At 41.5% G+C, this 26,949-nt stretch overlaps 1 protein-coding gene across 1 annotated transcript in view; it reads left to right on the forward strand.

Moving 5' to 3' along the window:
• The window catches only part of BMPER (BMP binding endothelial regulator), a 258,932-nt gene that overhangs the window by 31,729 nt on the left and 200,254 nt on the right, over window positions 1-26,949 (forward strand). The window contains exons 3-4 of the mRNA XM_012804345.2: window positions 990-1,089; window positions 24,630-24,712. Of these exons, the coding sequence (XP_012659799.1) occupies window positions 990-1,089; window positions 24,630-24,712 (183 nt within the window). The remainder of the gene's footprint in view (window positions 1-989; window positions 1,090-24,629; window positions 24,713-26,949) is intronic.

The raw sequence follows: 26,949 nt of genomic DNA on the forward strand, positions 1-26,949 counted from the left end.
GGAGACTCGCTTGAGCCCAGGAGTTGGAAGTTGCTGTGAGCGTGATGCCATGGCACTCTACCCAGGGGGATAGCTTGAGGCTCCGTCTCAAAACAGCAACAACAACAACAACAACAACAAAGTACTACCTTCTCTGAGCAGCAGTTTACTTGTTTGTAAAACAGGATAATGATGATATTTACCTTACAGGATTTTAATGGGAATGAAAGCTTACAGCACTTAGGACATAGCAGGCACTGTTCACGCTCAAATCTTGCTGAATTTTTGTGACATGGTATTTTTGGTTCCTGTGCATGTAATCTGTATACAAATGGGTATATACATCATGTCAGGATCTTCTCTGAGGCATTTTAACAGCTAACCTTTCAGGATAAAATGGAAGATGCAAATGTTCACCACACTTTCATTAGCATAAGTGCTAATATAACGCAGCTGTCCCATGGCCATAAAACACTGACGACTGTGTCTCTGCCTGGCGTGTGGAATATTATTTTTTCTCTTACAGAGCCGATTCAATACTCAGCCTTGTCATTATTTGAGTTGGAACTTTAGATTGCTGCATTTTAATGCACTCTACTATTAAGAATTGTTGGACGGCCATGTGAAAATATTTTTGTTCTCACGATGCAGTCCTGGCCCAGGTAGCCCAATGGGCAAAATATGATTTACACAAATATTATCGTTTCTGTAGTGTGTACAAAAAGGAAACCTTAGAACAGAGAGGAAGACGGCTTCTACCCTGGCGTGTGGTTATCTAGGTGAAGTTGGCTTTTAAAGAAGAGATTTTTTCATCCCCTCTCCTCTGCCTCGAATCCCCCAAAGTCCTGTGTTCCTGGGTGGGTAATTCTGTTCCAGGGAGAGCAGAATCCCGCTTGTGATGACCGAGTGCTCTTGTCAAGGGAAGGCGAGATGGGAAGGGGGGGCGAGAAGACCTCGGCTGGGTTCTGTCCGATGCCTGTTTCAAATGTCTCTTGTCTCTTTCTGCCTAGAACAAGGAAGTGACGTGTAAAAGAGAGAAGTGCCCCGTGCTGTCGAGAGACTGTGCCCTGGCGGTCAAGCAGCGGGGAGCCTGCTGTGAACGGTGCAAAGGTGACTGATGCCTTGGTCAGCTCCTCTTGGGCTGTTGCTTTAGGCATTTTGATTTCTCTTTGTCTCACTTTTCTTTTCAGGCAGCTCTGGGCGGGGTGCGCTGGGTGTTGGGAGGGGAGATCTGTGAGTGTGCGTGTGCGTTGGGGGCTGGACTTAAGGGATGGTGGAGGAATGGGAGCATGCCAAGCCTCTAAGGCGCGTTGTTAAGAAGTCATGGAGAAGGTGTGGCCGTGATGCCTGTGCACATTTGCACACATGCACACTAGCGTAATTTGTCAAGAAGGTTCAACTCTGACTTTTCCAGCCTCCACTCTTGCTCTGCTCAGCTCCTCCAGAGAAGTCTATATGCCTTAATTTTATCACTTCAGTCCTTGTTTTCTTTTTCTTTCAAATTAAATCTAAGTTCCTTGGCTTATCTTTGAAACATCTATAAAATCTCTTTTCACCTTATTCGCCAGGCCCCACCCTGCCACCTGCTGTGTCCCGGACACGCTGTCCTAGTCTCATCTCCTGCTCAGCCTCAACCCTGGCTTTCACCATCAGCCTGTCTCGGGACTGCCCGTGCTCAAGGTCCCCTGGCCCGCATTTACCACTTTCCCCTTTCCATGTCTGTGGCCCCCGTGGTTCACAGGACAGTGCGGTGGCATGCTTTCTCCCCTTCCCTATTTCATCTGTGTTAAGTAGGTCATCAGCTTCTCGAGGATAGGAGCCAGGTCATCCTAACATCGTGCAGTGTATGGGCTGATGGTGCTTCACGGCGAGGGGACATGCAGGAGGCAATCTGAGCACAGGGGTCTAGGATGTGGGCTCTGCAGCTGAGCTCCATCCAGCTGCCCTGGGCAGCAGAGCCTTCCCTCAGATCTCACCACCACACCACTCGGGGCCTCAGAATGTGGCCTTATTTGCAAACACGCTGTTTGCAGATGTAATTGGTTAAGATGAGGGCATACTGGACGAGGGTGGCTGCAAATCCAGTCTTTACAAGAAGAGGAGAAGATGGAGACAGAGGCACACAAAGGAGAAGGCCCTGTGACAAGAGGGGCAGATGGGGGAGTGAAGGTGCCATGGCCCAGGAACACCTGAGCTGCTGGGAGCCAGGGAAAGGCCAGGAAGAGTGTTTTCCTGGAATCTCCAGCGGGAGCCTGACCTTGCTGATATCTTGATCTTGGATTTCTAATCTCTAGAACTGCGACAAAATAAATTTCTATTGTCTTAAGGCACCACGTTTGTGGTGAGGTATTACAGCAGACATAAGAAACTAGTTGACCGCCAGCCCCGTTAGCAGGTGCAGCCGGGGAACCTCTCTCCACCCCAGCTCCCTCAGCTGCAGAATGAGCATAGTGATCGTGCTGGAGGGACTTAACCGGGAGGATGCGGGGACTGTGCTCAGCTCAGTGCTGCGTGCCCTTCATGTTCTTTTTTTTTTTTTTTTTTTTATTGCCCTTCATGTTCTTGACGGACTTTTGGGCTGTCTCCCTGGGAACCTTCTGGAGCTGTAAGCATGTAACTTTCTTTCCTTCTTGTCTTGCTGGTTCCTCTATCGTCTGTTCCCCCTTCCTCTGTTATATCCTGATCTTCCAAGGGAAAGAGATACCCAAGGTAAACACATTCTTCCTGAGCATTCTTTCTTAAGAAGATAAGCCTTTTCTAACCAAACTCGACCCAAGGCAGGGGTCCTCAAACTTTTTAAACAGGGGGCCAGTTCACTGTCCCTCAGACTGTTGGAGGGTTGGACTGTGGGCCCCGGGACTAGTCGGCTGCTAAGCAAGACAAGCAGCTGTGGCAAAAACACCTGGCGGGCCGGATAAATGTCCTAGGTGGGCTGCATGTGGCCCACGGGCCATAGTTTGAGGATGCCTGGACTCGAGAGTCTCGCGTCCTGAGTTCTCCCTCTGGTAGTAAAGTCAAGGCATTTGGAAGGTGGTTACAAATTCTGCCCTGCTCTGAAGCCGGACTTCAGGATCAAGACTCCCTAATGCAAGTGTCCTCAAACTACAGCCCACGGGCCACATGTGGCCTGCCAAGGACATTTATCCGGCCCCGCCGGGTGTTTTTGCCACCGCTGCCTGTCCTGCTTAGCAGCCGACTCATCCCAGGGCCCAAGGTCCAACCTTCCAATGGTCTGAGGGACAGTGAACTGGCCCCCTGTTTAAAAAGTTTGAGGACCCCTGCAGGGATCTGACTTCTCAGCAGGGCTCTGGGCTGGGTGTTACACGCACTCCTCCTTTGTCTCTCTTCCTATTCCATCATACAGTGCTGGTCTCGGGAGTTTTAAGGGAGGGATACGGTCATAATTTGATAAGTACTGGAGATTCCCGCTATTTCAGTTTGTTTATTTTTTTCTGATTAGAATAGCAACATGTGCATAGGAGAAGCTTCAAAAAATACTGTAAACTGTGGGAGGGTGAAAAGAAAGCACTCATAAGCTCACCACTATTGGTATATTTCTGTATTTTTTTTTCCTTGTAAAAGTGCTTCTAGGGTTGATATCATACTATTCACACATTGTATTATTTTTATTTTTTCCTACATGATAATGGGCATAGCATCTCAATTATTTGGACACACTATCCTCAATAGGTAGGTGAGAGTCTGTGGTGGGAGTGTACCGGCATTCACTGGTCGTTTCTGATGACTCTTTGGGGCACTTAGTTTGTACCTGGGGGTTTAGCCTTGGGTAAGGATAAAGACAGGAAGCTGAAACCAAACAGCCTTGTGCAAAAGAATTAGGACCAAGGAGAGTCTCAGGAAGAGTGTTAGCTGAGCGTAGCACAGATCTGGGGGTTAACCCAGGGACAGCCCCCGTTTGACTGCTCAAGAAATTTGGGGGAACTTTTCCTTCACCCTTTTGTATTCTCTGTTTAAACAGGAAAAACACATCCTTAGGCTGTAGCAGAAATTCTGATACTGCAATAGCCGCTGCTGATAAGCTTTTTAACAAGCAACGACATGCCGGTCCTGGGGGTTGTGACTTTTCCTACTCCATGAGAGTGATTTAGTGAGGAATCATATTAATGCCAAGTTTACTGATAATACTTTATTTTAGAATGGAGTGATGTCTAGGCAAGATTGGCTCTGGGTCAAAATATTTAATCAGATTAGGGAGTGATGGATATATAATTCTTATATAATATATAAAGTAGAATATGCAATGGATGTTTCTTAGCAAAGAATAGAACTTCTGATTTTTCAGATTGCTTAATACAGTTTTTACAGCTACTCACAGACAGTGTAGCAGGCCTGCTGGGGTGCGCACAGCAACACCTCCGCTGGCAGGATGGGTGCAGGTGCTGGGTCTATCAGGCGACCCCAGGAAGGCAGCCCTTCTGGAGGAAGCCTTCTGCCATCAGCAGGCATATGGGAAATGGAATCCAATGTTACTAACAGAAAAGCAATAGTGAAAGCTGGCTAGATGCTCTGAGCCACCTTTGAGTATTGTTTTTTCTTGTCCTTCCTTAGGAGTAATGAATACGAGTGATGTTGCCCTAAATATAATGGACCACGGAATCAGTTCTTAAAGTGCAGATCCATGGCCTCACTCAATAAATACCAGTAGTCACTGAGATTATCATCTTCTTCATCAAAACAGCAGCTGGGGGAACTCAGGAGTGCTTCCTTGGAGCCAGGCTCTGAATCCTTACAATGTAGAGTTCTATCACAGTCCCTTTTACAGAAGGAAAAATGGAGGCCCTGAGAGCTCTAGTGACTTGCCGAAGGTCACAGAGCTAGCCAGTGTCAGAGATGGAGACCGACCTTCGGTGATCTCACCGTTAGGCTCACAGGCCAGCTGTTTCAGGAGCTCCAGGCCTGAGTCCCTCACTCTGTGTTTTCCAGCCTCCCCTGAGACCCTCACGCAGACTGAGGCTTGAGGTCCACTCCTGCTAGATAAGGGATGGAGAGGAAGAGAGACGGCTGGCCTTCCTGAAAAGCAAAGGAGACCCATATCGTTTGGAGGTTGATAGGCAATATCTGTCCTGGTTAACATACTTTTGGGGTGAGAAATCATTTTTGCCTTTGTAGCTGGGAGGCTGTGGATTTTCTCTGACCATTTTGTTCTCTTCCTATTTTAAAATTTTAGAAATAAAGTAAAACAGTGGATAATGACCAAGAAAATCTAACTCTGATTTACATGCTGATAAATGCTCATCAAAAGTCTTTCCCAGTTTTTTAATTGTGTGAATAAATGGAAGGAGGAGGACTTGAACTGGCTGACCACCTCCTACCACGTGCTGGGACTTTAAAAAACAATTTTTCCCTTCTGACTTCTTTCACTTCTTAATTCCCTTCATGAACATAATTATATTTAATTTTAAATATAATTAGATAGCTACAACATTAATATTAAAAAATATTAAATACTAAAAAGTTAAAAATATTAAATACTAAAAAGTTAAAAATATTAAATACTAAAAAGTTAAACAAGGAAGGACAAGGAAGTTCCTTCAGAGCTTGCAAAACCCACTGTGCTCAGAAAGAACAACTGTTACCAATTTATTGTGTCTTTCCCAGACCTTTCTCAGCATATTACGTGTAATTTTGTGTATGTGCTTTTATTTTTTACATAAGTGGAATGAAACCGTCTTTTGCAATTGACTTAAAAAAAAAAAAAAACTCAACAATAGCCCAGGCGAGGGGGCTCATGCCTGTAATCCTAGCACTCTGGGAGGCTGAGGTGGGTGGATTGCCTGAGCTCGGAGTTTGAGACCAGCCTGAGCAAGAGAGAGATCCTGTTTCTCTTTAAAGATATCTGGGCATTGTGCTGGTCACCTGTAGTCCCAGCTACTCAGGAGGCTGAGGCAAGAGAATTGCTTGAGCCCCAGAGTTTGAGGTTATTGTGAGCTATGATGCCTGGCATTCTACCAAGGGTGACACAATGAAACTCTGTTTCAAAAAAAAAAAAAAAAAAAACAACAACAACAACAACAACAACAAAACTCAACAACAATATAATTTAAAAATTTTCCCAGGCCAGGTCATGCTTTTAAAAACTGTTGTATAGATTCTATAGCAGAGATATGCGATAATTCATTTACTATCTTCCTGTTGATAGATAGATGTCTAGCTTTTCAGTGGTTGCAAGCTGCAGGGAACCAACTTGTCATTTCTGTTCTGTCCACATATGTTAGTTTCTCAAGGACAGGGGCCTGGAAATCACAGTGCTTTGAGGAGAGGTATGCATGTGTAAAAATGTCATGGACACTACTAAATGGCTCCCAAAAAGGCAAGGCTGTTCTCCTTGACTGTGTGTGAGCCCCTTTCTCCTTGACTGTGTGTGAGCCCCTTTCTCCTTAAAGTAGCGGTTCTTAACCTGTGGGTTACAACCTACAAGAACTGTAGGTAAAGGCTACAGTAAAGGCTCGTGGCATTACGAAGGTTGAGAACCAGTGCCTTAAAGGATGGATGGACTTGATGAGGGAGAGTTGGTATCACCCATGCCAACGTTTAGAGAAACTGACCGTCTATGCCGACAGCTCACCACTACACAGTGGATTCCCTCCTTTTCATTCCGTCTAACTGATTCCCTCATATTAGTCTTGCCGCAGTCACTTTTCTACCCTAGTTCCCTCCCATTCTGGATTTTCCCCCAAATTATCCCAGGATATTTTCCTGTCCGTCTTGGTGGTTATCAAGATCCTTTTGAAGAGACTAGCTGAGGACCATCAGTTGTGCTTTTGTATTTTCTGATGAATTATACAAAACACTGACAGTTGTCAACCAGCTGAGGCTTCAATGCCACTGTTTTCATAGAGTTTGTTCCAGTGCTGCAGAACCACAGTTACAGGATGGATGAAATTCAGAATACAGGCTAAGATGAAGAAAGATGTTTTACCTGCTCTTTTTTTTTTTTTTAAAGAATGATTTTCCACTGAGAAATACCATTATTATGTTTGTCACACTGATCATAAAATATACAGTTCATTTGAAGCCTTTGAGAGACCTCAGAAGTTATTACTTTTTTGTTTGTTTTAATATTTTCTTTATGGGGAAAGTATGGCGAGAAGAAGACACGTTACTGTCTCATTTTACCTTGGGCAGACTCTTAAGGAATTGGAGTCATTTACAATTCCCTGTATCATTTTATAGTTATGTTTCTACGTATATTTCATTCTGTGTATACATCTGTTTGGGTTACTTCTGTAATTTATGTGCATAATTTATTTGTAATTATGTGGAGCCTCATTTCATTCCTTTAAATAATTACAGTGTATATTTATTATGTCTTGGTCTTTACAACTATGTTCATTCTTTATGGGTTTTTAGGGGTGATTGCTAATTCTTTGTTTAAGGCCAGGCCATTGGTCTAGAGCAAAACTCTTCAGTGATGACATTGTTCTCACAGGAAAACATGACTTTATATGTCAATCACCTTCCCGTGTGATAAAAAGTGCTATCTGCTTGTATCTACCGAGAACTCCGGTTCTGAATAGCATGAAAGGTGTGGGCACTATCTCCTTCCATGGAGTGTTGTTGAAGCTCTGTGTGTTGTGATGTATGATTTATCTGGTTGATTTTAAGACCTTTACTTCTATCTATTCTCTTTACAGAAGTGTCAAAGGGACTTGTCTCCCCCAATTGCTGGAAACCAGGTTAGTTAGGTTATAATCCTAATGTGAAGTTAGTTTTCACATTAGAAAGGTCACTTCAATCTTTCTTATTTTATGTATAAGCAAATCGAGGGCCTAGAGAAGTTAAACCATTCATTTGCCAAGGTGTTAGTGACCCTAAGATCAAGAGAGGTGTCCATGTCCTCAAGGAGCCTGCTTTTGGAGGGACACAGAGAAATACCATCAGGGGGGGAAATTTCGCAGGGAGGGCCTACCAGAGAGCAGAGGGAAAGGGAGGAGGGTAGCTAGTAGGTGAGAGATTGGAGAATGGGTCTGGGAAGGCTTCTGGGGAGAGAAACACGTCTTTGTAAACAAGTTAACCACATTCAGAGGACTGTTCAGGGGAAGGCTCCCAGGTGAAGGGCATGGTATACAAAAAGGCATGAAATAGGTCTTAGACTGGCTGCCACTCAAAATCACCTACAGAACTTGTTAAAATACCAGCTCCTAGGCTTCCTTCCAGACCTATCAAATTAAAGCAAATTTGTAATAAGGATTTGTTTGTTGATTATTTGAGGAAGAAGAGAGAGAGCAGATAAAAAAAGTGTTAACAGCAGCATTCTATCATGACCTGTACTTATTTTCCTCTGAAAATAATGTTGACATTGAAGAGGAAGTGGTAGTTGAGTAGATCTGCTTGAGGACAGAAATGTGAAAAGCCCCATTTTCAATAGTGTTGTTAGAAAGGTTTGGTGTGTGTGGATGTATTTGTGTTCCTGTTTTTTTTTTTTTTTTATTTATTTAATGGAATTGGTCACCTGTCCCATTCATTCATTAATTCAATAGGTATTTACTGATCCATGTGCCAGGTATTGATGGAACACTGTTCCTCACCAATTGTCCTTCCATTTAATGAAGCTAAAATAGTCTTTAAAAGAAAAAATAAAATAAGTTATAACTAATTCCTTTTATGCAAGTATTTCAGTATACTTTTGAGATTATTTTTATGCTAATAACAGTTATGTATTTTTATCCAAATAGCCTAACAACTGGGCAAAAGATTAATCTAATTTGAAAAAACTCAATATTGTTTGATGAAAACAAATGAGATCATCGGGAATCAAACAGATGGTTTTGGCAGCTTTTCTATATTTACTTGGATTGAAAATCACCCTTTAATTTGGGGTTCTTTCATGAACAATAATGTATTTGTTATCTGAATATACGTTTGTTATTAGTGGATCGCAAATGAATAAGGTGTGTTTCAGACATTTATAGGTCAGATTCCATCCTCTTTCTTCATATAAAGCATGAAATATTAATTGTCCACAATACTTTGATGAAAGATAGAAGAGAATAGTCTTTCATTTGTCAAGTGGGGTTTATTTTCCACAACCTTCTCTTGTCTCTTTCTCTGTGCTTTGTTTTCTTTTTCTGTGGGTTGTGATCCCATGGGTTGTGTTTTTTAATAGTTTAACTTTTATGTTAGATTTTAAAAATACCCTATGAAATCTCATAAAGTGAAAAAAAGGAGACAAATTATAAACATATACACACCGATTTCCAAAATCAGACCAACCATTCTAGGTCAGGAAGAAAAAGAATTACAGAGCAAAACATGTTTGGAGAATTTTAAGGGAATCGCGCTCATTTGTATACACCAGTTACTGGCTAGAGTTGAAGGGGGCTATGAATGATGGCAATAGACTAAGCATTATTAATTATAGGTCACTTTTATGCAGTACAAGCTCATGAATAAAGAAACTTTTCTCAATGTTTCTTTGAGAATAACTTGGAAGATGACCATGCCTTTCAGAGTATTGCTATGTGGCTGTTTCAGAGGGAGCCAGCCATTTACCATATATAGGAATAAACATTTAAGAAAAGCTTACAGAAAAATAATCACACTCTCTGTGTTGACAAAGTAAATTGTCCTATTGTTAAGATGGAAAAGTTGAGTTAACCATATGCCAATCTGGTGGTTGCTTTTAACCATACTTCTTTTGGCAATCATAATCATGAATTATTCCTTGCCCAAACAAAAGAGTGGTTCTTTCCTCAACCTCTGTTTTTCCTTTCTTTTAGACAGAACCAATCTGGATGTAGTTTCTTCCAGGTTTTGCATCCCAAATAAGAAATGTGCTGCCTTCGGGTTAAAGGTATATTGAACTATAGTGTGCATTAATTTTAGAGAATAGTTTGGAAGAAAAGACAAACTTCAATTATAGACTTTCATGGATACAGTTGTTTTCAGCACTGGGGCAGAGATGGTTGTTATTCTGATTCAGCAGATGGGGAAACTTGTGTGCTGGGAGAGATATCTCAGTTGCTGAGGGGCAGAGGGGGGCTCACAACTCCAAATGTCTTGTTCTTCCTCCTTGATAGCATTGTGCCTGGAGATATGCAGGAAGGCAGAGGGAACTGAGGGGGCTCCAAAGTTAAAGAGGTGAGAGAGAGATGGGCAAGGGAGAGAGAGAGAGAATGAAAGATAGAAAGAGAGAGAGAGAGGGAGAGAGAGAAAGAAAGAAGGGGGGAGAGAGAGAGATAGAAAGAGAGAGAGAGAGAGGCATGAGTTTCACCTGGACAGCCCCTCACTACACTTCCTGGCAACCTTTCTTTCTCTGCATCTTCTATAACTGGGGCAACCAACAATTTCAAAGGAAATATATGAACAGAGAAACTTTGTGGAGGTTACTGACAACAGCATGTGACTTGGCAGCCAGTGGCTATTCTTATTAATTGGCACTTTTGGGGAATCCTTGACTTAATTATTTTCTTCCTCTTCAGTAGCCATGACTATTAATTCTTACAGCAGTGTTCCAGTGAGACAATTCAGATAAGCTCTACTTTTTTGTAAGTGCTTGCCTGACTTCATATATTTTAAATAGATAATTCATTTACACAATTAAATATTTAAATTGCTTTCTCCTGCTCTTGGTCCCACAAGCCTACATCCTGTCCTGGAGACAACTTTTGCACCAGATTCTTGGCGATCTTTCCATAGCTGGTCTCTGCATATTCATGTGTGTGTGTGTGTTTGTGTATGTGTGTTTCATTTCCAAATTTCCAACCAAGGGCAAATCTCCACTACTATTGCTCCTAGCTGTTTTAATGCTGAGCTGCTAACTTGCCACTTAAAACATCTTGGCACTACCACTATTGAGCCACTCAATTCCTGTGCCATTGTGATTTTTATCATAATTTTGAGCTTAAAAAAATTTCTGATGTGTTTCTTGATGAAAATTGTTGTATCTTCATCTGTATTTTTAACTTATGCAGTGTAACTAATTTTATCTACTCAGTCCCAGAAATTTGTGTGTGGATCGTTAATATGTTTTTAAAGACAAGAAAAAACAAGGCAAAAAACAAGAGAGATTTCACTTCCCTCCCTTTTCTCTAACTGAAAAACGATGTACAAAATGTTATCATTCATAAATTGGTAACCTATAACCAATTTATGGCTAGGTTTTCTGTTTTCAATAGAGTTGGGGTCTCACTCTTGCTCAGATTGGTGTTGAACTCCTGAGCTCAAGGGATCCTCCTGCCTTCGCCTCTGAGAGTGTTAGGATTACAGGTGTGAGCCACTGAACCTGGCCAGGATAATCTCCTTTCTGTAATATCTCAAAGTTAAACTGATTATGACCTCAACTATACCAGCAGCATCATCTCTTCATCTTTGCCAGGTGATTAACCTAATCACTGAATGTGACAGGTTTTGTCCTCATTTAAGGGAGGGATTGCACAAGCTGGATCTATTTGGGAGTGGAAATCTTGGTGACCATCTTAGACATCTTCCAACCATACCCAGAGCAGCTCTGGGAGTCATGGCAGGTAGAAGCATCTACTTGCCATAAGAATAGTACATTGAACAAGAAGAGAATGCATAGATCTTTGCATACAATAAGAGCTAGCAAATGCTCTCTTTCTCTCAGTGTTCCCTTTTTCTCTCTGGTTAGCTGGCCACCAAGCCCTGCAAGGCCTGGATCCTGCTAACTCTCTCTCTCCTCTTGTTCTGCACTTCTCCTGGTAGGAAAATATCTTTGGTTGCTCCCCATGTCCTGTGCTGGCTTCCTGCCCTGGAGTTTTGCACATACTGTTCCTTTTGCTTGGTGTGCTTTTCCATCCTATGTCATCAAGCTGACTTCCATCCCTTCTTTAGATTTCTCCATAGGCATTGCTTCCTGGCAGCCGTGGCTACTTGCTGTAGAGTTATGCGTCTTTCCTTCTTAACACTAACCACAACTGCCATTTAGCATTTTGTTTTTTGGACCCCCCCCCCAAATCAGAAGTTCTCCCACCTCTGCTCACTGTGCATAGCACACAGTTGGTACCTACTAAATGCATTTTGGAAGAAAGGGTGTCAGAGAAAATTGAAATCAACTTATAGCCCTCAGTTTGTGTCTCATGATATCAACAACATATTTAGTGTGCTGACCCCAATGGGAGAGAATGAGAATGGACAAATAGGGATGGAAAATGACTGTCCACCAACCAGTCCCAGGCCCTTGATACTTTAATGTTTCTTTTTTTGAATTCTATACTGACTAAAACAATCACTAAAACCACCACAGCTCCCCTGTATTTTCATATGGCAGTGACTGTAGTATATTTCAGGACTAATAAACTCAATGACAACCTACATGTAATTTTTAGTAGATGTTTTGTTGTTATGTGCAAAGTTACCAAATAACATTATCGATTATGACTTCAGCTTTCCTCGGTGCCGTAATTTTAATGTGATTGTCTGCTCTCTTTTATAACATCATAAAGACTGTACCTCTAAATTGGCTTTAGGCTTTCGGCAGCTGCTCTTAAACCTTTTCTGTGACTGCATAGATGTGCGTAATGTACCTACCATGAAGAAGAAATGGCTCAGTGCTTGAAGATGGCTTTGTTCCTTTTCTGTCTTATGTTTCACCATGGAAATGAAGTCATAGTGATGCTCATCATCTCAAAAAGTCTCGGAATCAAAACATTCTTATCTCCTCTGGAGGCCGTGAAACAGGAAAGTAAAGCTAGGTATTCCAGGTAGTAAGTAGAGGTGCATGAGCAGAAGTCACAGGAAAGGAATGATTTGACACAGGAACCCCCGAATCAGGGAACCTTTGGCCTTTTGATTTCAAGATTGTTCTTTTTTAAGCCCCCGAAGAGGCAAGAAAAGCTTCATCCTTTTCTGCTGCACACTTTTTAAGAAAAGCAGTTGTTCTATACAATTGGGATTGAATCCAAAGGCTGCCGTCAAGGATCCAGACAGCCACATGTGGTGCTGAGGCTGCAGGTTCCCCACCCCTTTTAGGTTCTCTTTTATTTGCTGCTTAAGTTTTGAAACTCTGAAATTGAAAGTATGCCTGTATGTGACACGCTTCTGTTTGTGAATATGCACGAGTGTACAGGCATCTATTTATTATTTTAAAGAACAATCATCATGCTGCATTGACACACATCCTTACTGGGCTTTGATCAGGGAATACTCTTGCAGCTCCTTCAGAAGTTGACATAGCTGCTTTTTTCTTTTATTTTGAGACAGAGTCTAACTCTGTCCCCCTGGCTACAGTGCCATGGCCTCAGCCTAGCTCACAGCAATCTCAAACTCCTGGGCTCAAGCGACCCTCCTGCCTCAGCCTCTCAAGTAGCTGGGACTACAGGAGCCTGCAATACTCAACTCTTTTTTGTTTGTTTTTAGATCGAATGTTCTAGACTCCCTTTTGGAGAGGAACCTCATCTTACAGCTAATGTGTATTTGCCTTAGAAATCTTGTCTAGCAGAAAGGCTGATATGTGCTAGGACTAATATTATAATGAAGGTGAGCAGAGGACATTGGTATGCTCATGAACTTGAGTGCCTCCTTCACTCAGTATGAGCTTATTCGCCAGAACCAGCTAATTATGTTTCCAGTACCTTGGAGGTTAAAAGGCTGAAGATGCTTATCTGAAGACATGCTTGGGCAGCCCTCTGACTGGGTGCGAATGTTGGGGCATTCTCTGAAACTGCCCTCTGGGATTTTGATATGTTGGGTTCTGGGGACTGGGCACGGCCGCCTGGATGAGGCTGTGAGTGCAGAATCACAGCTAAGAATTTTAGGCCCCTAGAGATGGGGAAGGCCACATTGAGGAGCTAAATGCAAAAGCCAGGTTAACATTGTCACGATCTGGACAGGGAACTTCTGTGCCTTGTGGCCTGGGGACTGTTGAATCGTCATAAAGACTCACAGTTAGTTACTTGAGGAATGAAGTGATAAAGGAGTAGGCCTTAGCATTAGATGAGGACTCAGTTCCTGACCCTGCTACTTTTAGCTCTGGGAGGTTGGCCAAACCACTTGTTTCTGATCTTCAGTTCCATCCCCTGTAACATGCAGGGGCTGGATAAGTTGAGTGGATACTGAACCTGCTTGTGCCTAAGAATTCCCTGGTCTGCTTGTGAAATATTCAGATGCCTGAACCCCAGTCTAGGGTAGAGCAATGCGTCCAATGAGCAGGGCACAGGCAACTGTATTCTTTGTTATAGCAAAATACATATAACATAAAATGAACCATTTTATCCATTTTTGAGCATACCATTCAGTGTTGCTAAGTGTCTTCACACTGTTATGCAACTATTACCACTATCTACGTCTAGAATTTTTTCATCATCCCAAACCTAAACTCTAGAACATTAGATCTGAAAATACAAACAATAATTGACAATAACTCTTCATGCTGTCCTCCCCTGGAGCTCCTGGTAACCTCTATTTCTACTGAGTCTTTTTATGAATTTGCCTATTCTACATATCTCTTGTAGGTATCTTGTATAAATAAGATACAGCATTTGTCCTTGTAGGTCTGGCTTATTTCACTTGGTGTCATGTCTTCAAGGTTTATCCATGTTGCAGCGTGTATCAGGACTTCATTCCTTAAAGGCTGAATACTAGCAGGCCATTCCTTCCATGAATATACCACATTTGGTTTATCCTTTCATCTTCTATGGGCACGGGTTGTTTCCACCGGGCCTGTATATTCTTAATTAACTCTCTAGGTAGTTCTGATATTCAGCGGGTTTGGGAACCAGTGGAGTGAATATTCCCCTGGTTAAATTATATATGTTTGTGTATGCCAGGTTCAGGAGAAAGAGGACCAGCTATAATGCCATAAACTGAGGATGTGACTGTTAGTATTCCTAAGTATTTTTATCTAGGTATATGGAATAAACAGCATGACCTCTGATGCCAATAAAATGCCTTAAACTCTAGTCAAATCTTCATGACCTCTTGTTAGGAAGGTAAAAGGTTTCACAGAGCCAATTGCATCTCATGTTAAAATAAACAGTCCTGGAGGCGCCCATAGCTCAGTGGGTAGGGCTCTGGCCACATACACTGAGGCTGGTGGGATTGAACCTGGCCCAGGCCTGCTAAACAACAATGACAACTGCAAACAAAAAAATATAGCCAGGTGCTGTGGCGGGCACCTGTAGTCTCAGCTATTTGGGAGGCTGAGGCAAGAGAATCGCTTAAGTGCAAGAGTTTGAGATTGTTGTGAGCTGTGATGCCACAGCACTCTACCCAGGGTGACAGCTTGAGACTCTGTCTCAGAAAAAAACAAAACAAAAACAACAACAGAAAAAAGAACAAAGAAAGAAACCAGTCCTGTAAGCAGTAGTGTGCTGGAGGGCTCACCTTCCCATCTCTGTGCTCAGGGATATCACATTAAGAGCTTGGGCTTGACCATGGTGGGAGAAGTCAGACCTTGGAAATCAGGACACATTACAAAGTCAGGACACTTTCCTCTCAGAGAGCTGGTGGGTAAACTTTGTAGTGTAACATTGACTCTGTGACAGGTGTTTGATATTTTTCTTCTTCTTAATGAATGTCACTAGCAAAGAAATTCAACTTGGAAAGATAAGCCTTTGCTGACAAGCTAAAATTCAAAAATCAGTGGTTGCTCAGAGATTCAGGAAGGGCAGGAAATTCATACTGCAGCCCCCATGAAGCACCTCCTTCAACTCTGGCTTGGAGGTGGAGTGGGTCACTCCGTAGAGGTTTCTCCTATTCTTCCCCCACTGTGATTGCACGGCTCGCTAACTGCTTTTCTTGACAGATGCTGTGCAGTCTGCCAATACCACACTGTAGTATTACTATAGCTGTAAGTCCTGAAATTAGTGCTCCTGCCCATAGGTTAAGGTGCTTATCAATTTTGTGCTATTTTAGAATGGGCGAATTTTTCTCTTTAATGACTTTTATCTGCTCATGTTTCAAATGTAACAAAGAACCCCTCTGACTTCATGGCATGAGATCAGAGGGGGCTGCACACAGCCTCCCACAAGACTCTGCCTGTATGTTGGGCTGTTAAATCAAATGCCTCTTCTAATGGTCCTACAGTTGTAACATCATCCCAAGCAAATGAGGCTAAACTTCAACTTTCCAGCAAAGAGCCCAAGTAAGGAGGTGACAGATAAGAAGAAAAAGATGGGTACAGCCATCTTCATTTTGACAAGCCACCTAGAAATGCCCTTAGTCTTTGAACTGCTCTTTGAGAAATATTTCCTCAAAGTGTACTTGACAAGCACAGGCTGGCTTCTCCGGCAGTGAGAGAGGCCCTGGACTGATGCGTAAATCAAGACTGATTTCCCCATTTAAGTAATGTAAAAAATGGCATAAAATGGGGTAGGCCATACAGGGATATTTTGTAGACATAGACAAAACTATTCTAAAATTTATATAAAAAGAAAAAGGGTCTAGAATAGCTAAAATGATCATGAAAAGCAAGAATAAAATAGGAGGAATCAATCTCACTAATTTCAGGACTTATAGCTATAGTAATATTACAGTGTGGGATTGGCAGACGGGTAAACGCAGAGATAAGTGGAACAGAATGGAGACTCCAGAAATAGACTCACACAAATAATGCCCAACTGATTTTTAACAAAGGTGCCAAAACAACTCAATGGAGGAAGCCTTTCATCACACAGCACTGAAGCAATCAGACACAAACATAAACCTGACCTGGACCTCCTACATCACACAAAAATTGAGTCCAAATCAATCACAGACTTGAAGGTGAAATGTAAAACTGGAAAACTTGTAGAAGGAAAATATTTGGGACCTAGAGTTGGGCAAAGAGTTTTCAGATGTGGCACCAAAAGCATTGTTCATAAGAAGGAAAAATTGAGGTCTCGACCCTCATCTACATAATAAACATTTGCTCTGTGGAAACCTTTGCTTCGTCCTGAGGACAACAGAAAATCGAAATACAAAGCAGGCAACAGATAGGATGACATACTTCATCAGAGTATAGGCAGATAGCAAGTAAGTACATGAAATGAACTCTCCTATGGGGGGAACCACAGTGAAATATCACTATTCACTTATCAAAATGATTAAAAAGTAAATACATTTTGCCCTTGAAAAATGTATGTTTGAATTGCACGGGTCCTTTATGGATTGATTCTTTTCAGTAGAAGTTACACTGAGGGTTCCCCAAAGTATCTTGTGAGGTTTAATTGTTTTCAAATGCTTTTTATGTTTTCAGGCTGCTACGAGGCACCCCAAACTGCGAAACATGTTCCTATTATGAAAAATTCATGAATCCAACCCGAGATGTTTGCGTTTGATACTTTGAGTCTCATTATTTGTTGTTTCCTAATGTCACCAGGCCCAAGGCTTAGCATGATTAGCAAGCAAACGTAAAGACATGCAGAGCAGAGTTTAAACATAAGTCCACAAAACTAGCTCTCGCCACTTCAGCCCCCAAACATACATGACAACATACCAGCTTTCCGTCATTCCTGGAACATCGTTTTAAAGTACCACTAAAAGGCAGGATATCACCTTCCCTGGGGACGTCATTTTTACCATCGAAGCTACCACTGTCAGAGTTCCTTCTGTGTGCCTGGCAGAACTCTCAAAAAGTGAATGGTTTTTAGAGTAAGACAGAAGAGTGGCTGTGTGACCATAGACAAAGTAATTTTGCTTTTCTGAATCTTGGTGTCCTTATTTTTGTCAACTGGCAATAAAATGTTCCTTGTCCTATAGTGCTTTTTATGAGTATAAAATTAAAGTCCATGTGAAAACACCCAGTACAATGCCTCATCTATAACAATTATGCAATGATTTAAAGTTTCTCTTTTCCCCTTTTTTTTTCTGTTGGAGGATTGGTCTTGTAATATTTTTCATGATTTTTGGGGGTACACTTTCCTGCCCACATTAGAAAACCAGCCTTCTAGCTTCACAGGATGGGCTCCCCTGGTGTAGTACCGTTCTCCTTTCTCCATTTTTGCTCAGTGTGAGCTCAACTTAGCTCTTCCTCCATTGCCTGTTGAGAGAGGGCGGGTGCTGGCTATTTGAAAATGGGGTGCTGAGTGTAGGATGGCTGCTACAGTGTGAATCGGCCTGGAGGGAGAGGCACTACCATAGTTAGAAACATTTATAGTAAGAACAGATCAAATGCTAGAATGATGGACAATGTATAAAAAGCCATAGCAAGCATTTTTCTCCTTTATATATTGAACATTTCCTGTATTGTATTCATTACATTGAAAATTTGAAAGCACATTTTATTGACTAGAAGCCCAATTTTTTGGTGGTTCATAGAATTTATTTTATTACCTTCCTATCAATGCCAGATATTGTATGTATTAAGACACCGTAAAGTTATGAGACTGTAGGCCACAATTTCATCACTTTACAATCTCCAATAAACACGAAGATTAGAAACCCAAGTAAGTCATGTGGACCTTTTGTGTATTAGGGAAGTGAGTTGAATTTGTAATTGATTTCACTGTGCTCACCTGATATTTTTGCATATTTGGGGTTTATTCATAAAATCATCAAAAATTAAATAAAGTAGCTTTCTACCATTTCTTTTGCTATTGTCTTCAATCCATATTGAATTTCTCATTGGAAACAAAACAAAACAAAAAGCTACAAAAAAAAGATTGTGGCGAGGGGGCCCACACTGCTGTTTAAGAACTTGGTTCATGGGTCTGATTCTTTCTCTTGGGATTGAGGAAATGGTTTGGCTATAAAATTCCCATTAACCAAAAATAAGCAAAATTGCCTGCAGGATTCATGGTAGGTACAGCCTTGAAGAGTAATAAAAGCCTGTTTTAAATGAACTCTTTAAGGACACAATTTAAGCCCTAGAATGGCTAGTCAGATTTTATGTTTATCCCTTTTGATTATACTTCCATATGTTTCTGGAGAACAGTGTCCGAGAAGTGGTTCATTAAAAAAATTGTATAGGGCTGGAGTAATTTGGGGCTTATTGACTAAATCCAGCGGTGGGGGTGGGGGTAACCTATCAGGTGGCCCGGAAGCTGCAAAGCATGGCAGACCTGTCTGCTCTGCTTCCCTGTGCCATGTGGCATGAGCTGACTTCAAAGACCCCAGTTTGGTTTAATTTAGTAAATATGACCATTTATAGGCTTATTCCTTCCCTCTCCCCCCAACTCCAATAATTAACCAGTAGTTTGGGGAACCGCAGTGGATTTTGGAAAGAAAAGACACCCTACTGAAATTTAACCTATCTGAGTTGCTCCAGGAAAGCTTTGCGATTTCTGGAGGTGGAATTAAATGGAGCCACATGCCTAAGAGGAGAAGAGACGAGGTCCAGTGAATGTCATCCTTCCTGTGTTCTATTTCAGTGGTTTTCTGGAATAGCTGTATGTTGGTGCTTCACCAGTGAAGTGAAACATTTGTTAAGTACCTGCTATGTACAAAGGTACTGTAATGGACCTGGGAATTCATGAAGGCTTCCCAGAGACCATGACCTTAAGCTGAGTTTCGAAGGACGACGAATTAGCAAGGCAAAGAAGGAGAGCCTGGGTGACCTAGGTGTCCTTGTAGTGGAGATGGAGATAGAAGGAATGATTGGGATCTGGGCTTTTCAAAAAATCTCTGGCATGTGCAGAATCACAGGATGACATCTTCTGGCCATGTCTGGGAGAATTCTAAGCACAGCTGTCAGCAGTGAAGGGAGAAAAGGTTTAGGTTTGGCAGAAGGGAGGATGAAGAGGTGAGCTAAGGCTCAGCCTGGGGGGTATTTGAAGGTCTGGGTTTTCAATTCCGGCTTTATTTAGATTCCTCTTCCACTTCCTATTTCTGGAAACTCTGATCCAGTGTGTCTGGAGAAGAAGGGCTGGGGTAGGTACCTGGTCTGTGCCTTACCCAGGCCATGCATCATTGGTTATTGATGGAATTCAGGGATGTGAATGAAAGCAAGAGAACTGAGAGAGCACACACCGGCATCAGTGACGGGTATAGCTTGAAAAAGGCCCTCTCACAGCAGGGGAGACAGGCAAGGAGCATGTTGGAACAGACCAGATGAGAAATAACCAGCATTTTAGCTGAGGCTAGAGTAAAGAGGTTGGAAAAATATTTGGGAGAGAGCATCTAGAAGGCATGGGAGGGATTTGAAGAAGGAAAGCCGAGTCAGCATGCCATTGGGGATGCCCTGTAGGATAAAGACTGTCCTTTGATGAGGCACACGGAAGGCAGCAGCAGCTCACGAGAGGACAGTTTCAGTGGGAGGAAGAAGGCAGAAACCAGATGGCCTTGGTTGAGGAACTTAAGTGTGCATTCAGAAATGCCCACACTTTCACTGTGGAAGTGACCCCGGGGGCTGAGATGGAGCTCTATGGATGAAGATGACAAGCTGGGAGTGTAGGTTGGGGCCATGTTATAGGGGTTAAGTTATCGGTAATGGGAAGATCCGATTCTCTACTCTTAGGCTAATGTTAGCATGAAAAGTGAGAGGATTAGGACGAGGAGGGTGAAACTAGGCACAGCTAAGGCTCCTTAGAAGGCCAGTGCCATTTTTTATGGTCCCGATGATTTTTAACAGCTATTTTAACAGCAGAATGATGAAAATGTGTGGTATTCTTTCTCTCTTGGGAAAATGTGGCCACTGAAAAAGGTCACAACTAATAGGAAAAATGAGTTTTATGGCTTAACTGTGGATTCAATTAATTTGTGTCTTCCTGTTTTCATTGCCACGTGTTTTCTGAGTTGACTAGTTGACTGGGCCAAGCCTCTTTTCAAGACTAAGAATGTTAGGAAAAAATACTCTGAAGTTTTTCCTCGTTCTGCAAGTATTCTACATAAAGAAATCCAAATATGTACAGGACCATGTAGCTAGTTTAGCCTCATTTTTGTATTATTTGAGATGTAAAGAAGAAAGATTGAGCTCTGCGTGATGATGGTTTAAATCAGGGTCTTTGAACCTTGCCCAACTGGAATTTGGAGGTGGCATGATTTTGGTGTACATTGCAGGGTAGTTAGCAGACCCCCTGGCCTCGCTGCCTGTTAGGTGCCTGTACCATCCCACAGCTCCCAGTTGTGAGTGACAAAAGTATCTCCTAATGTTGCCCAGTATCCTATAGGTGGAAATTGGTGTGGAAGGCAAAATTGTCCCTGGTTGAGAACTCTTGGTTTAAATATATTGTAGTGATTTTATTAGAAAATAACCACTTCCTCCTGCTGCAGTACTGATAGCTTTATTGAAGCTGTGGAATCTCAGAAACTTTTTATCACCAGAAGAAAACTAATGAATATTTATAAATTCTCTCCCTTATGTAAAGTTTATTTAAAATTAAAGAAAAAAAGCAAAGCTGCCTTGCTGGTTGCTGTGTATTCACCTAACTGTTCTTCTAACTATCTTACTTACTCTTTCTGGATCTACTATTATGGAATTTTACAAGAATCAATATTGGCATTTTTTTCTGTGCCATGATTCTCTATCCTAATAAAGGATATTATGCTCAATTAGAAAATGCCACATAATATTGCCGTTCAGATTTAGATGTGAATTTCACACAGAACCTGGATTCTAGTGTTAGTTTCACACCTAATACCTTCTAATTTGGAGGATGGCCCTTTAGTCTTCCCGTACAAATTTTCTCATCTGTAAAATGAAAGCAATAAATTTTTTCATCTATAAGTTTGTTTCTAGTCCTAAACATCAAAGCTTGAAATATTTATATTGCTTCTTTGGGTTCCGTGCTCCTGTGACGTCTACCCCAATGTGATGATACCCACCGCTCTGTGGGTCACCAGTGGTCCATGGACTATGATGCTGGTCTGTAGTAAGATAAGTGCAGAAATGGAGAATAAGCAATTAGAAATTGTTTATGATTCCACCAAGTATTTTATGCTGATTACATAGGATAATAAAAGATTGAGCTTATATTTTGTTTCTTCTAAATTTAATTTTTCTAATAAGTAATTTTTATTATATTTCATAAAACTATAATTCCACATTGGATTAGAAAAACAAAAACAAAAGAGATTGGTCTTTTGCTAAAGGTAGTTTGCTAAAGTAGTTTGAGAAGCACTCTTCCATATATTATGGAAAATTTTCTCTGCCTCTCTAAGAAAGAATGAGTATATTCCTCCTCTGGAATTTAAATAAAAATAGGGCAAGATATTATATGTTTACCTTATTAGCATCATAACGTTGGTGGTGAGTAGAATTTATTTTAAAGAATTTGTTTAACAGAATATGTGGTCATTTATTTCTGGAGTATACAAATAATTTACTTTGATTTCTGAGTCTTCCTATAGCTCAAGTGACTGACTTGCATTAAGGTGACATGTTTATTGTGGAGCATGAACCCAAAGAATTGTGAAAAGGTCCTTTCTTTAATTAGCCTATTCCCTAAAATCCTGACGGGAAATCTACTCGAAATCTTGATAATCTGAAGTCTCCTAAGTAGCTGATGCTAGTGAGGGTAGGTGGAGCGTCAAGGTGTGGATGGAGTTTGCTATAGAGATTTTCACAGGTGTTTTGGAGTCTACTCAGTCACTCAGGTTCATTCATTGCTTGGGTAAATCTATTATAGAGACTCAGGCATGGTAGACTGACACGTAGATAAGGGCAGTTAAGCAATGGAGCACTTTACAATCTGACCTTCGTATGATTTTTCCAATCTGACCTTCCTATGATTTTCCAGTATTATTGCCCAATCTTTTTTTATGTGGTAAAATATGATAGAAGAATAAGGCTTTGAACTGAGAGTTATTTGAAGCAGAAAACACTGCTGGGTTCTCTAGACTGTGGACCAGTTGTTCCAACACCCTTGATCCCATACAGAGTGGAATAATCCAGAGAGCCAGTACTACCCCCGGGGGCCCTTTGCACATGACCTGGCATTACTTAGAGACAGTCTCTTAACCTGCAGTTCCTCCCCAGCCGGTATGGGTTTTGTAGTACACTTCCTCCTCCAAAGTAAAAAAGGCAAGCTCTTTGCCTGCCCTATTAGCAGCGAAAAATCACCCTTTCTTTCAGTTTTTTAAAATTCAGATGATGAAAATACATAACATATTCAGAAACTCTCCTGGCAGACTTACTTGGCAGGCGTTTCGTATTTACTTGGATTTAACATGAATTGGATTTGGTTCTCTGATTTCCCTGCCTCCATCTCTCGGAACAAGTTATTTATTATCTGAGTGAGTCTGTGTTAGTGGATCAGACATGCACATGGCACGTCTCTTGTAAGTGCGCTTGTTCGGTAAGATTTATGCTAGCCCAAATTGTTTTATATTGGTTTTCATTGTTGAAAATTTACTGTATTCATTCTCGGTTTGGCATAAGTATTTGTAGTGTGCTAGGGGTTCCTGTGGTTGCACACATTTTATCTCTGTAACACTTCATGCAAAGGAAATTAAAAAATATATAGTGAAAGCATTTCCCTAATGTGTTTCCAATCAGCTGTGTATGTGAGTAATTTGATTTGCAGGAACTAGAGGGCAGAGTATTACTGAGCTCTTTTTGATCATTCATAATTCTTTGGGAATTCAGATCATGGTTCTAAGTTTATGAAAACATCTATTGAATTAAGTCCTATATTATTCTGCTTAAATGTAATGCATGGAGAGGGTTTTTTTCCATAATAGTATCTAAAACATCTCATGGAAGGAGGTGAGTCTCCTCTCTGTGTCTTGAACAAGAGATACTTGTGAACTGAGATGGATTAGCTTATTGGAAGTCAGTCATCCAAACAAAGAGCCACCCCTTTTATTTTGGCGCTGTCCCATGTATGTCTTTGTCTTCTGTACTTCTTGGCTTAAGTCAACCAGACTATTATTGGTAAATCTCTTTGCCTGCTGGGCTCCCAAGGATACGGTGACTGTCAGTACAGCTAAGTGTACCTTCCCAGTTAGCATAACTCACAGCACGGAGGGTGTTTTTTGTACAAACCAACATAGACGGAGGCTGTGATCTCCACACCATTATTTATTTGGCTTTCTCTATAGGAACTCAGGCTAATTGGCTTGTTTTGCTTCTTGAGGATCTCTGGCCTTTGACTTCTGTTTTCGCCAATGACTTAGTACGACTTCTGTTTTGGCCCATAAATTAGCAGATGGTAATCTGTACATAGGTAGTTTTAGATTTGCTTAGTCTAGGTATTAGATTAAGATTAGATTAGGTATTAGATTAATCTAATTTACTACCTAAAAACAAAATCAAAGTGAACTATGAAATCATGGTTCTTAGCACTAGAGATAAGAATTGGAAGGGTTTTATCTCGTGAAGACAGTAGCTTTTCACGGGTCTTAGGTGGGTATAGAATTTTGCAATCAGGTCCCATATTTTTAATTTTCTGCTTTTACTTCCTACCACATTTTAAACTTTCCTCTTGACCCTCAGCAATTTTGAGTGCGTTCAGTCACTTGTAAGATTCCCTTTCACAGTGGCATTTTCAGCTCTGATACTTCTCATATGTCATTAAGCACAAATAAAGTTGTGAGGGTATGTGTTTTGGCCATGAGAGTTCATTAATCCATGGTTTTCCATTTGAAAATATAATCCATGAGGTGAATCTTCTCAGTAGTCAAATAATTAATGTAAGTAAATGCCAAGTGGATGGTGGGAAGTCGTAGTTGCATTTGGGGGAAAACTAGCCAGGGAACATGGTGGCTCCTGCGGTCACTAGTCTGGCTCAGAGGATATAACTTCTTTGGTTCCAAAGATAATGGAAACCTATGTGTATTCTTAGCCTTTCTTCCTGCTTCTGTTTCCTGTCTAGGTTGCACCTATGAAGGAGATACTTATAACAGTTCCTTCAAATGGCAGAGTCCAGCTGACCCCTGTGTCCTGCGCCAGTGCCAGGTAAAATTTTCAGTAAAAGGTATCCATAGAGTCCCCTTTCTGACATGAAACAAAACCCCCCAAAGGCAAAGAAAAATGAAAAACAAATTAAAAAGCAACTTTATTTCTGTATATATTTGTTGTGGCGTTTACCATCATAAGGCAAGTACAGGATCGATGTTATGTAGGCCTTGCTCCAGAAACACGCAGCAGAATTGCTCACCATTGTCAAATTGTGCCTAGAAAAATCTGGAAAAATGTGCATGTCCTTGGGGAAAACATATATCTTCCTGTGAAGTCATCTTTGAGCAAAACACAAATTCCTATTAGCAGAAAAGAGGTATTGTTAGAGGGTACTTATTTTGTCTTTGATTCAGAAAGATTTTGAACTAAAGCCAATATGCAAACTGTTTAGATCGAAGCAGTTAGTACACTGTAACTCAAGGATTTCAAATCGACAAATTTAAAGAACCACTGAGTCCATAACTAAGGAGCTTACTGTGGCTAATCTTTGATGAACTCTGAGTAGTCACATGTCCCAAATCTCTACAGATATTAAACACAGCAAGAAAAAACAGAGGGGAAATGAAAAGCCTGAATTTTCAAACTCATTTCTTATCTGTAGATGGCCTGTTAATAAACTAATGCTCATCTACTTTGGATATAACTTAAAAATTCTTCCTTGTAGAGAAGGTGCTGTTTAGTCATTTTTTCCCTAATCCCATTTCACTGGCCAAGGATATGCTTTTGAATTTAAAGGAGGTTGAAAGGTTAGTATAATAATGGATAATTCTCTCTGCTCTTATCTCAAGCATATAGACATTTCATTTATTAAAATCTGAATTTTACATAGTCCTGTTCCTATTCTATGCCCCTGGTAGGTGTATGCATTCATAAGCACTTCTATTATTTATTCTACTTAATATTCTCAGCTTACTTATGTAGGAATTCTAGCTTACTTGTGAAAATAAGAAGTAGGTAGAACCAATACAAATAATAGATTCATTAAATCAATAAAATTTGCTGAATTTTTATCCAGGTTCTAGTTTGAATCAGTCTCATGGTGCAAAGAGACCAGAGCAGTGAGTTTTAGTAACACCAAAAGCCCGCATTGTTCCACCCCGCCCTTCCCCTGCCTCCTCTCTTTGGTAGGGGAACTCTGAAAGCCATGGTGATGATGTTTGTTAAACAAGATGACCACATCCTCTTTGGGATCTAGTAAAACCTTTCTATGCAACAGTCAGGGGCCTTGAAGGTTCCCAGGTTGCATGGACCAGAGGTGAGTTTTGCTGCCCTTGGATGGAGAATTGTTTAAATTAAATGGAAACTATTCTTCCAGAGAGACCATTTTGTGGACTGAATAACATATTAAGCCATTATCAGTTGTTACCTCTGAGTCTCCTGTTACCTGTGCTTTTTGGTTGATGGCCACACAGCAAGGCCCAGAAGAACGATGCAGGAATCTTGAATTCTTGTTGGAAGAGAACTTAAAAAGGCCAGCAGCCTTCAGAGTTCAGAGGCTGAACTGCCTGTAGTTTTCAAACTTTGCCTTTTCCCCGCTAAATCCGATGATATCGTTCAATGAGCAAAAGCAACCCTGTGTGAAGGGAGCTGCGAGGCGGCCCCTCTGCTCAGCTGGAATGCTCCCTCGGGAGCTTACGCACCATGTGCTGCCTTCTTTAGGGCCTGAGACCTCTGTTCAGAATGCAGGGAATGGCCGTGGTCTGGTGCCTGTCAGGGAAGTCTTCGTGTTCCTCCCCAGAAGGACACAATCCCTTTCTTTCTCTGCGGGTCTCCTCTCCCTGCGCAGCATCAGTGAGAGAGGAGCCGGTAGAGGGCAGTAAGGGAGAGAGGGTCTCTGCCGCCCAGATAACCTGCTGCTTAACCTCGCTGCACTTCACTTTTGCCCCTATAAAGTGGGAGTAGTATAGGGTGGTTGTAAGCAGAAGCCAGAATGTCACTGAAAATGCTCTGGTAGGGAGGCCTGCAAGGGCTGGGTCCAACGTGGCACCAGACAGACAACAGGGAGGCTAATGATCAGGTCTGTTTCCATTTGAATTGAATTCTAGCGTATTTCTTTTTACTTTTTCTTTTCATTTTTTATAGACAGGTCCTCCCTCTGTCACCCTCACTGGAGTGCAGGAGCATGATCACAGCTCACTGTAGCCTCAGACTCCCGGGTGCCAGAGGTCCTCTTGCTCTGGCCTCCTGGGTTGCTGGGATGATGGGTGTGAGCCTCCACACCTGGCATCTATCAT

Source organism: Otolemur garnettii, unplaced genomic scaffold, assembly GCF_000181295.1.
Source record: "Otolemur garnettii isolate 467f Iridium unplaced genomic scaffold, OtoGar3 scaffold00028, whole genome shotgun sequence".
In the NCBI taxonomy this organism is placed as follows: Eukaryota; Metazoa; Chordata; class Mammalia; order Primates; family Galagidae; genus Otolemur; species Otolemur garnettii.